The sequence below is a fragment of the Candida parapsilosis genome, contig 005806, assembly GCF_000182765.1.
Source record: "Candida parapsilosis strain CDC317 annotated contig 005806".
In the NCBI taxonomy this organism is placed as follows: domain Eukaryota; kingdom Fungi; phylum Ascomycota; class Pichiomycetes; order Serinales; family Debaryomycetaceae; genus Lodderomyces; species Lodderomyces parapsilosis.
The window spans coordinates 605,388-617,675 of record NW_023503279.1 but is presented as its reverse complement, the minus strand read 5'-3'; the positions used below and the strand labels follow the sequence as shown (position 1 = coordinate 617,675).

Below are 12,288 nucleotides of genomic sequence, written 5' to 3'. Positions count from 1 at the left end.
GAAGGAAAAAGTCGTATATTGCACAACACCTTGTTGCCTGTAGACGCTTCACTGAAGTGCTTTAAAGCAGAATGGCAAGAATCGTTGTTGCTTTCTCTCTGTTCTTCACCCTCAGCTGCTCCATATTTCGGAGACGAAAAAAAAAAAAAAAAAAAGAAAGAATGCGACATTGAAAAATTCGACATTGATTTTTGGTTTCCTCTTTGTTTAAATATTTTGTGACATCTTTTGCAGGACAAACGGTCCGTTTGTGGTGACTCATGTGTGGTTCAAAATAAGAAGGTACTACAGATGGAGAGGCGTTTGTGGTATTTGCGTTACCACTGGCTACCACTATATGCAACATAGATCAAAGAGGAGATGAGAGAGGTTGATAGTTGCATTTTGTATGTATGAGACAATATGTTACATCAACCTTGTTGCAATCTGTATTGAAAGTTTTGGGTTTAAAGGCTGTGCAAGAAAGAGAATGGGGGGTGGGAAGAAAATCTGACTAAGTATATTGACTTGGGTTTTTTTTGTCTCTCCGCTTTCGCTGGTTTGCGAAGTCAACCTATTCCAAAACAAAAAAAAAAAAAAAAACAGACTCCGCAACCATCTCTCTATTAGCTCGATTAATAATAGAATAATGCTTTGGTAAATAAGGTGGAGCAGGAAGTTAGATGGAGGTAGGAGGAGGATATCGGATGCTTTCTTGGAACTCAAAAGCAATCTGCCTGTCTTTTTCTCTGACTCCTATGACTTGATTTTCGTTCTCCTCATTTGCTCCCATTTTTTAGAATTATCTCGGGACAAAGGATGTCACTGATGAAATTACTCAATTGGGATTATCCACATCCAAACACACATACGTCGGAGTTTTCTCAAGTGCAAAGTTTAAATTCTTTTTTTTTTTTTTTTCTTTTTTTTTTCGATTCTCCGACGTGTGCTCCCAAATATCATTGAAACCCCTAAAATCAAATTTTTTTTTTTTTTTTTTTAATTTTTTTCTTCCTTTGAGAGGAAAGGGAAAAATGAGGAGAAGTTGAAAGGAGGAGACACGTATAAAGAAAGGGATAGGCAGGCTTTAACGGACGTTGTTAGTTCTGCTGCGCCCTTTGTAATAGACGGGTGTAGAGGGAGGGGTTTATACTGAAATTTGTAACTCAAATGGGAGGAGAAAGAACTCCGAGGTATAATGTAAATGCCATTTCATTGCATCGTGTGAGTTGCGTTGCGTCACTACTATTGTTTAGTATTTGGGGGAAAAGAAAGGAAATAGCATATGCCGGCTATGAATAACTATTGCTATGGAAATAGCTCGGTTCAATAACATGCGAAACATACCAATTTTTTTCCATTTATATTATCGCATGCAACAAACAAAGCGCTGCGATTTCCATTACGGATAATAGTCAACCACTGATACAATAGTAGCAGCAACTCTGTTTGTGTTGTGTTGTGTTGTGTTGTGTGTTTATACGTCAAATGCAGTGAAGATGATTCATTTTCCGATTTTTTCCGTTAACCAAAAAAAAAAAAACAAAAAAAAAAAAAGAAGAAAAAGGAAGAAGCGTTCGATGTTTTGTGTAACCGAGCTTTAGTACAATGGAATACATACTCCGATTATCACAAGAACAAATCACAGAACTTTAGAAAAGACAGATACATAGAGGACATAGAGAGACATAAAATAAAAAAAACAAAAAGAGAGAGAGAGAGTCATCTGCATTGCGTCTAAATCTTTAATTTTTTTTTTTTCTCTTTCTTTCTTTCTTTCTTTCTTTCTCCGAGTCACATTGAGCCGAGGGTTTTCACCTTTCTTTAGTTGTTCTCCTCCCTTTTTATTTTTTAGGCAGAGGTACAGCGGGCAAAAAAGGAACTGCTTTGTTTCAGAAGGAATCATCATCTTGATCAAACTGAGGCGGTACAAACGTAGTCAGTACTCCGATACCCAAATAAGGGTGAAACTTTTAATTGCATAAGATTTTTAAAGTAAAATCTCACAGTAAAAGTTCTTCCCCTACTTCTCGGCATATTCCAAGGTTGAACGGAAGACATCACAAGAGTCACTGAGACTGAGGTAAGTCAACTCAAAACATATGTTTTCTTCATTTTATCTAACCTCACTTCAGGCGATGTTAGGGATATTAGGTGTATATCTTTGTCAAAATGAGGGGAAAAAAAAAGAGCAAGCCTTATGGTAAATCGACTCTTGTACTAGAGCAAACACTTTTTTTTTTTTTTACAAGGGCTCAGTAACACACTTCTCCTTGTAGACTCCAAACTCAGCAGCATTAAACTCCATATATAGAAATAGACAGACAGATGTTAACACCAGAGAATGGGCGGCTTTTACTTCAAAGAAAACTGGTTTATATTATCCAGTGGATGATTTTCAACATTTTTTACAGTTTATATGCAGGATGAAGCCGAAACGAAATTCCCCTCATATGCAGCGGATAATTCTACACAAAAACTATGAATTTGTTTTTTTTTTTTTTTTTTTTTTGCAACTCTAAAAAAAAAAAAAAATCACAGTTTTACCCGTAAGACCACAAATATCAAAAACCATCGTTTGACAATTTGCCGCCTGTAAGGAAATAACCAGATGTATAAATATACATTAAAAATCCCACCAATCTATATATTTTTGCAAAAAACACCCTTATCGATACCTTGTCTCACTTTTCAAATAACAATCAACTGTATCGTTTGAGATTCCCAAAATATTCTAAACCCTGTACCATTATTACTAGCATTCTACAACAACAACTATGTCTGACTTACTTAATTATTCTATTATGCAACCAAGATCACCAGTATCACCTAATGTGTCATCATCATCATTTAGCAGTCCCAAGTTGAGTTTTAATGCACCACCACAAACAACAGTATTGCCACCAATCAATACACTTATACAATCGGCATTGCCTAGCCCACACCAGCAGCACCTGCATCATCAACCACAACAAGCTTCTTCATCAATAAAGTTGCCACCAATAAGCCCCTCAAATTACACATTGGCCAGACCAAATTTGCCAAGTCTGACATCAGTTTGCGCACAACTTACAGAAACAAACTTGTCTCAATTTCAGTCAAACAGAGATTCACACGGTTTGGGTTTATTGAGCTCAGCTATCTTTTTGGATCAACAACAACAGCAACAACACCAGCAACAAACTCAACCCCAACAGTTCCAATCAAGCTCTAGATCGTCATCGGTGCCATCATTAGTCTCTTCAGTTTCTTCAGTGGTTTCATACATGTCATCACCAGCAACACCTGTAATTGTCCATGCTAATGTACAACCACAACAGCCACAACAACCAGCAAATATCTCAACACCAAAACCAAACACCACTTCCACTTCATCATCATCTTCTTCTTCCCCCACCAACAAAAGAAGACAAAGACTAGGTCCATCATGCGACTCATGTCGTGCCCGCAAAGTGAAATGCGACGCCGAAATTACAATCTTATCCACATCAACATCCACATCATCAATTGCAGCCACATACAACCTCAACTCACAACAACTTCATACTTTATCAACAACAAACAAATTATGCATGGGTGATTTCCAACTTCTACACAACAATAACAAATACATTCACTTTAAACCATGTCGTTCATGTATTGGAAAAAAGATTGATTGTTGTTTTTCTCTGGGTTTTACTAAAGAAGATATCTTGAGTAATAAAAAGAAACTGAAGAAACTGACATCATTGGGGGGATCTTCTTCCTGTGGTGGTGCTGGAAAAGTATCTAAGGAAACCACAAAGAGATCCAGTGTTGCCAAGAATGCGAATGCCAATGGAATATGTTTGGACAAATTGTTGAATTGTGGTGCGTTGACTGAAGCTCAAGTTGGTATCACTGCTTAGTGGAAGCACACACATACGAGAAGCTCATTTACTTCTGTACTATTTTATTTCCTTTCTTGGTTACACTTTTTGAAGCTTGTTGTCTTTTTTTTTTTTTTTTTTTTTGGTTGGTTGGTATAGATCCTTTAACTGAGGGAAAAACTCTTGTTGGACTCATTCAATTCACAATACATTCTTGATTGTGAGTTATCTTTATTTCATTTTAAAGCTTTGTTTTTATATATTTTATTTCAATTCCTTAGATAAAAAGTCGTATATCGGTTTTTCAATTAACACGCAGAGTTTGTATTAAAAAGTCTCTAGCCACTGCGCCCCACCCTCTCCTACATCTTCCCTTCTCTCCAAATTGTCAAATTCTTTATTGTAAATTTATACACAAAACGACCCCCTTTACTTTTACTTGTCCATCACGTTAACGTAACCTCTACGTCCAGCACGTTTGGCTTTACGTCCACCTCCTCCAGTTCCTTCACTCATTGACAATAAATCATCTAATCCAGCACTGGCCAAGTCGGTGCCCCCACTAGCACCTCCTGCTGCACCTCTTGTTTTAAGTTTAGACTTAGGTTTGGGTGTTGGTCTCGGAGTCGTCAAACTAGATTGACCAGTTGCATTGTCAGAAGCAGGTGTTGGTGCCAAGGTATCAGGTGCAGGTGGTAAATTAGCATTCGGCAACGATGCCGACGATGATGATGGTGGTGCTGCTGGTGGTGCTGCTGGTGGTGCTGCTGGTGATGCTGCTGGTGGAGGCGCACCACTAGATGCAGGTCTTGGCGGTCCAGCTGCCGGCGCGGCAGGCTTCTTCTTCATGCTTGGTGGAGGTGGGGGTGCTTGGCCTTCTTTTAATTGCTCCTCAATCGACCTAGACTTATCTAGCCATCTCTTGTGCTTCTCATCATAATAAAATGTGCTTCGGTTTCCCAAATGTGCTCTTGTTGGCTTCTCTTTACCATCATTTCGGGAGAATAACCCAGTAAGCCAACCATCTTTGCCCTGCTTTTGTTTTTGCTTCTTCTGCTCCTGCTCCTGCTCCTTAGACGAGCCAGCATCTTGGTTTTGCTTTTCCAGTTTAATCTTTACATTCTGCTCATCAATTTTCGCCTTTTTCTTCCTTGCCTCAGTATCGTATTCATCTTCATCATCCTCTTCTTCAATCACTGGCACATAATCACGAACAGTATCATCTTGAACTTCGTATTGTTGGTATAATGCACTTTGTTGTGACTGGGACAATCTGGAGGAAAACAATGCACCACCACCGCCATGCGATGGGCCATGAGTACCACCAAAAACAGAATTGGCACGTGTGGTTGACTCTGGACTTCCAGGGATGGGAAATCCATCTAATGCAGGCCCCCTGCTATCATCAACGAATCCCGGTGTCACGACACTCGATCTAGGTAGATTCATTGGATCATATGCACTACGCCCTTGGTTCAACCTCAATGGTCTTGACCGTGGTGTATTCAATATATTTGTCGACTCAGCAAGCGAAGGCTCTTCAAAACTATCATCTATGCCAGAGATTACACCCTCTGCCGGTTGTCGCAAAGGTGGAGCTGTGTTTTCCTCCTGCTCAATTGGCTTGGACTCATCTCTCTGGGGCTCTGAGTAAATACCAAAACTTGTATCGATATTAGTTGGTGGGTTTTGTGGAATGGGCTCTTGTACAGTTGGAGCCGGTTTCATATCATTTTCACCTCCGGTTGTGTTGCCATTCTGGTTGACAGATGGTACCCCAGGTGGTCCGTACTTGCTACTCGATGATGTTGCAACAGCCGCAGGACCATACTTATTTCTCCTAGTGGCCGGTTTGGCTCCGGCCTTTGGCGCGTAAGGATTAGCTCGCACGGTAGGTGGAGCCGACTTGATTTTAGGCATGGGAGGTGGAGGTGGTGCAGCAGCTACATCCTCATTCTTATCTGGTTCCTCGGGATCGAGCTTTTCAGTAATTGGTTCATTCAAATCAGTGCTTTTAGATGGTTGTGATACTTCAGCAGGCTCGTTGGTTTCGACTTTGTGCGGCAGCAATTTCTTCAATGATGGCGGTTTCGATGATGTACTCATTTGGTTCTGCAAAGCTTCAGACAGCAGTTGTACGGTTGCTTTTAACTCGGGTGATTCCGTAATCGTTTCAATCCTCTCATCCTCATTCTGCACATTTGGTGACTCGCCAGTTGGCGGCTCCACACCTTCTTTAGTGGCTGCGACACTATGCTGGAAAGCATCCCCGGAAATGACACTCGATATGGAGTTACTCTGACCATGCAGGTGCTGCTGTTGGTGTTGGTGCTGCTGTTGATGTTGATGTTGATGTTGATTTTGAAGTTGATGTTGATTTTGATGTTGATGTTGACGGTTATGTTGAGAATGCAGAGGAATTGAGCCAAGCGATGAGGTAGACACTTGTGCTGCATGATTTGTGTATGGATAGGAAGCAGTTTTGCGACCAGAGGGTGAAAACCCTTTACTTTGAGGAAACGCTTGATGAGCAGAATCATGCATTGGATGGAATTGGGAAGTGTTACTAGCTGGTGGCACATATGGTGAATACCTATCAGATCCTGGACCCGCAGTATGTGGAACTGCACTAGGTGTGGTAGCTGCTCCAGCAACGGTATTGTTTTGGAAAGAAGAATTGGCAGCCAAGTTCGGTGGCGCATACTTGTTGACAGATGTCGAAGACAATTGCGATACTAATGGCGGAGCAAATGCGCTGGATGTAGCAGCACCACCAATGGCACTACCCAATGGATAAGTTGCATGATGAGTCGTTGGTGGTTTTCTATCAAATGTATCTGGTGTCCTCATTGCCGGTGAAACATGACTATGCAACGTACCCAAATCCAAAACTGATGTATTTCTTGACGTTGCTGGACTAAATTTGCTAAACACACCGTTATCACTACTCTTTGGCTTAGCTTCATCTCCAGCAATGAACTTGTCAATCTGACCCCAAACTTTATCCAAATTGACTTTGCTCATTTTACTTCCAAACCATCCACCTTGTTCAGTTGATCCCAAATCACTTAATCTCATTATAAGATTTTGAAACTCCTGAACCAACTGTTGAGACACAAATGGAGATCTATTACCCAAGGCTTTAAGAATCGAATTGATATAATCAATATACTTTTGTGATTCGTTGATCAATCCATAATCAGCCAAAGTGGATGCGTGTTTCAATTTGATTGGTAACAAATGAGGCAATGATGACGACTTGCCATTAGTGGCTAAAACATACTCGTATAATTGAGTGTACATTGAATTTGATCCTGATGAAATCACCATAAATCCTTGTTGACCAAGAGGTAAACCAGCCAATATAAATGAAACTTCTCCACCCAACTGATTACCACGAGTGATTAATAATTTACCAAATTCGATTAAAAATTCCTTTGATTTCACAGTATTAATCATTGCTACCGATGATACAATATCTCTCCAATGTAAATCAGCATAGTCTCCTTCATTCACCACGCTAGTCAAATCCTCAATGACACTTTGCACATTACCTGCAAGAACTTTCAATAAAACAGGCATAATATGCAACACCTTGTTGTTGGCTTTAGAAAATGGGAATGCATTTCTGGCATATTCGGACGCAATTCTAGCAAAACTTTCAACACCATTAAAATTAGCAAGGACTAGAGCCATGGACCAGTCTCCCTTGGTAATTGTATACTCTAATGCCTTATCAATATGACCTGCTTGAATCAATGCAAAAACTGTATTTATGCTTGCACTATCCAATTTGTATGCATTAGCAGTTCCTCCAGTCATGGGGAAATTTTGGATACTGAAGTTGATATTTGGATTCAAAACAAGGCAAATTTCTTTTAAACAATCGTGTGAGGTCAAATTACCATCGAAATTGACAAGTTGTGTCATGATGTCATTCAATAAAAGCTCTTGTTCTAATGCATTGGCACGTAAATAATCACCAGCCACCACCAACCAATTCAAAATATCCTTCTTTTTCAGTTTACCTTTCACTAACGGACCTGGGAAATTGGCATACAAGTCCTTGTCCTTGCACAAATTGCTGATCGATTCAACACTAACTACCGGGTGATTGTATGCTTTATTGACTCTCACAACAGCAACATTTTGGGAGGTGCTCCAATTGAATACGGGAAATTGTCTATGAACCAAGTCTTCAGGATTGACAACCTTGGGAGCGGTTTTGTAAATGTTACTGTGCCTTGAATTTGAAAATCCGCGCACTCTTCCAGGGGGTGGTACCATGGATGGAGCTGCTACCGGTTGAGTTTGTTGATTTGATAATAGCGGTGATCCATCACTAACCACAGGCGATATTACTGGAGCATATGGATTAATCTCTTTACCCTTACCACCAACAAGTGAGTTTGTACGATTGTGAGATTTCGGTTGATTCAGTGGTGCATAGGGACCAGCATTTGGAACGTAGGGGCTGTTTGAATTAGGCAGTCCCGATCTTCCCACATTGGTATTTATCGAATGCGACGCTTTTCTATTTCCTGGTGCACTATGAGGAGCAGCTGGAGGAGGGTTGTTCACGGGTGGAAATGGTTGCTGACCTGGCGGTGCTGGACCTGAAGCAGGTGCGTACATGTTTGAAGGCGGTGGCATAGCCTTCGTGTGCTGAGCTCCTTGCTGCATTGAATGCGAAGCTGGTTGATATTGCAATTGTTGGTTAATGTTCCCAGCACTTGGAGGGAAAGTATATGCAGGGTGGTTGGGGCTAGTGTCTAAATGTGGCGGTGGCACATTCACACCAGGTTTAGCAATACCACTATGCCCAACACTTGGTATATGCTGTTGATAAATTGGAGATGTACCTGTTTTCGGCTTATATGGGTTTATCGGAGGTGGTTTATTACTAGTTTTTGGAAGTACTTGGCTTTGCAATGATGGAGCATTTGAAGGTTGAATGTGTTGCTGAACCGGCGATGTAACCGGATGGTATTGATTGACAGCCTTGACTGGAGCAGCAGCTCTGGCAGCCTTTTTAGGTTTTGGCAAACCACTATCGGGGAAATCCTCGAAAAAAGATTTCTTTTGCTGCAGAGGTGGTGGCAAAGGTTTATCCTTGGTTTGTGACTGAGATGAAGATCTCGATAATGTAGATGCATGTGGAGCTGGAGGTGGTGCAGCAGCATGGGTTGTTGAATTCAATGTCTCTATTGAGCTTTGTGAAACTCCTGCAGTAGGCGCATACTTGTTTACCATATGTCTAGGTGCAGGTTTGACTTTGTTAACAATTAGTTCATCAGGAAAGTCATATGCATCACTCTTCTTTTTTGAGCTCGCCAAATTTTGTACAAAAGTGGAAGCATCCTGTTGGGAAGCCGTTGGTGGCTGTTGCGCATACAAGTTTGGTCTTTGATTCAGTGGCATGTACCTTGGTTGGGTTGAGGCTCGCGCGGGAGCTTGAACAGGAGCTTGTGTTGGAACTTGGGCTGGTGTCTCCTCCAAAAAGTCATCATCAAGCAAAAGATCATCATCCAATTCCAAATCCAAGTCAGCGAGTTTATTAGCAAGTTCATCAGCTGGTTCTTTTGTATTGACTTTACCAATTATCTCAGATTTTGTGTTATCATCGTTCAAACTGGCACCAGCATTGTCATTGTTACCATCCGCAGCTAAATTAGTACTTTTTGCACTCAAATGCTGTAAGAAATCGATACCGTCATCAGCATCATCTTGGAACAACTCATCCAATTTAGATTCAGTTGCGGGTTCGCTTATATTGGTTTGCTCGACTTGTGGTGTATCCTCATGCTCCGCAACTTTATCATCTTCTACTGTATTTTCCTCTTGTACGTGAATCGAAGGCACATCTTGTGATTCTTCTTGAAGCACTTGTTGAACTTCATTCGCTTGATCAGCAAGTTCATCTCTTCCACCCAAAAGTAATTCCAACTCATCTCTGTCATCACCTTGTTCCCCCTCCTCATTAGCTGGAAACTCATTAAATAAACTATCGTTGTCTAAATCAAGCTCATTCAGTGGTGGAGACAGCGGCAATTTCAGATACTCTCCATCACCATCATCAGTATCAACATCATTGCTTTCGACTTGGGGATTAACCTCTTCACCTAATTCCAACGCTTGTGTAAACGAATGGTCATCAGCTCCACTGTGTTGATCTTCGAGTGTTGTTGGTTGATGATCTTCTGGCTCTTCTTGAGACGCAACTTCTATATGCTCGGTTGTATCAATACTACTTCGAAAAACTTCTCTTGGTTGAGGTACAGAAAGGTTGTTGAAAAATGAATCGCCTTCATCATCATTGTGGTCATCATGGTCATGAGGCAAAAAACCAGGCTCTTTATGATCTTGTGGCTGATCTTGACTTGCTTGATCTGGCCATAATTGTTCCGCAATTGTGTCGACTTCATTACTCAATTCTTGATTCCCAGTTTCCCCATCTTCCTCGTGTGTTGGGTAGTTTATATCATCAATCTTTAAATTCTCGTGTTGATCATACGGAGTTATTGGATGATTCTGTTGAATGGATGCATAGAAATCGTCCTCGTGGTCATGCGCTGTTGCTATTTCTTCTCCTCCTCCGCTTCCAAATAGATCGTCAATCGTAGGATTTGAATCTCGTACTGGAGATTCGTCATGTGTTGACATGTTGGGGTGGTGTCAGAGGCGGTTGTCAGTATTTGGATAGATTGGAAATGTTATTTCAGTAGATGATTAAGATAGTATTGTTTGCTACAACTTATGAATTGATGTTGATTCTGCTTTTGCGTTTATTGGTTGTAAGAATCATGAACTCAGTGTATGAAAGACTTTTCTTTGGTGAACACGAGAAGGTAGTGTACCTTGATCCAATATATTTTCTTCATTAACGTGTCTTTTCCTCCCAACTTGCGACACTCCTCTACCAACAAGAGATTGGTACAACAAGTTAACGGTGCAGAACGTCAATGGCAAAATGAAAACGTGGTCAGATACCTAGAGCTGACTTTTGTTTTGTTTTTTTTGTGGTGTCTATGATCCGTGTTGCTTCAGGTTGATGGTTCACGAGTTGGAGACTAGTCAAGTGTAAACATTCACAAACGTCTCAACAGTAAGTCTTTCTCGCAACTGCGATCCATGCTCACCAATTATTATGTGAGAATGGTCTTAATCTGGGTGTTCGCTGAACATGAACATTTGAATATAGATTTTAGTGAACTTTTCGAGTTGAAAGGATAAGTTACTCTAACAATGAGATGTGTAAGAGTTTGCAGGAGACGCGTTGATCACTAACTTCATTTGGTTATATGACGGGTAGCATTAGATTTACCACTCTTACTTTAACTGATTTAGCATTAAAAAAGTAGAGCAAATATGGTGGCTTTGATTTGCGCAAATAGAAAACTTTAAAAGCGCAAAACTCATGTAACGGTATTGGACCTCCTACGAATATGTAGTCTGTCACAGGACATCAGTCAAGACAGAGATGTTTAAACCCGCGGCTATCTTTGTTAAATATAGGGCGAGAAGAAGATTTCCCAATGAGGAAATAATCCTTCCCAATTGAGATATGAGTAACAAAAGGAGTAGGTCTCTACTAGTAAGGTTTGTGCTATTAAAGTTTTGCAATATAGTACAAAGCAACGCTAGTGACAGGTTTTCAAATATTGACGAGCAAAGAGATAAATAGTCGTTATAGTACGGGTCTTAGCGGTAAGATTAGCTGAGAAATGTATGTATGAATCGTAGAGTGTGTTGTAGCTGGATGGTAGAGTTTGAGTTACTCCCGTGAAGTTTGACCAAACTGGTGACTGTTTAAACATTACACGGCATTGTAATGAACGGCTCTCTTCACGGCTCTTTGTTTGAGATTCGCGCGATATTGTGTGTATTTATGTGGTGCGTGTCGATTGAAGGTACGAAAATGCTCCGTATTCAGAAAACTCTTTCAATTTAAGTTCAAAATAAATGGTTGACGAGATATTTTAATTGAAATAGAAGTTGCTTTGTTGAGGACGTAGCAAACTTTAGAGGTAAGTAACTCTTTTTAAAAAATATACAAGGCTTCATCAAGCATAACAAAAAGAAAGATATGCACACATTTAGCACGCCTTGCTTTTAGCTTCTTTAACTTTTTTGAACAAGGGTACACGCCCTTGCATCTTTACATTCCTTTTGTTTCGATGAATATAGATAGTGAAATATACTTGAGATAAAAGTAAAAACAATGAAGAGCAACTATAGTTATTATCTATAAAAGGGGAGAGTAGGGGGGTGGGGGGGAGGCGTTTTAGGGCTCAAACGGATGATATCACTCGGTGGCTCTCTTGTAAGTCAGTAGTTCTTTTTTTGAAATGTGTCAAAAGTTGTACAACTGACTTTGATCGTCAGTGTCAAAAAAGAAAAAAAACAGAAAAGACACACACACACACACACACACATACACACACACACGAGAAAAACAAAT

At 40.4% G+C, this 12,288-nt stretch overlaps 2 protein-coding genes across 2 annotated transcripts; one reads left to right on the top strand and one right to left on the bottom strand. All coding sequences in view use genetic code 12, as the record gives it.

The window, feature by feature from the left end:
• Nucleotides 1-2,756: 2,756 nt before the first annotated feature.
• On the top strand, nucleotides 2,757-3,866 carry SUT1 (Sut1p; the record flags this gene model as incomplete). The annotated part of the gene is made up of 1 exon (XM_036807626.1): nucleotides 2,757-3,866. One exon carries the CDS (start codon nucleotides 2,757-2,759, stop codon nucleotides 3,864-3,866), a length of 1,110 nt encoding a protein of 369 aa, XP_036664444.1.
• Nucleotides 3,867-4,262: 396 nt separating this feature from the next.
• On the bottom strand, nucleotides 4,263-10,490 carry CPAR2_302550 (uncharacterized protein; the record flags this gene model as incomplete). Its single annotated transcript, XM_036807625.1, has 1 exon — nucleotides 4,263-10,490. One exon carries the CDS (start codon nucleotides 10,488-10,490, stop codon nucleotides 4,263-4,265), a length of 6,228 nt encoding a protein of 2,075 aa, XP_036664443.1.
• Nucleotides 10,491-12,288: the final 1,798 nt, after the last annotated feature.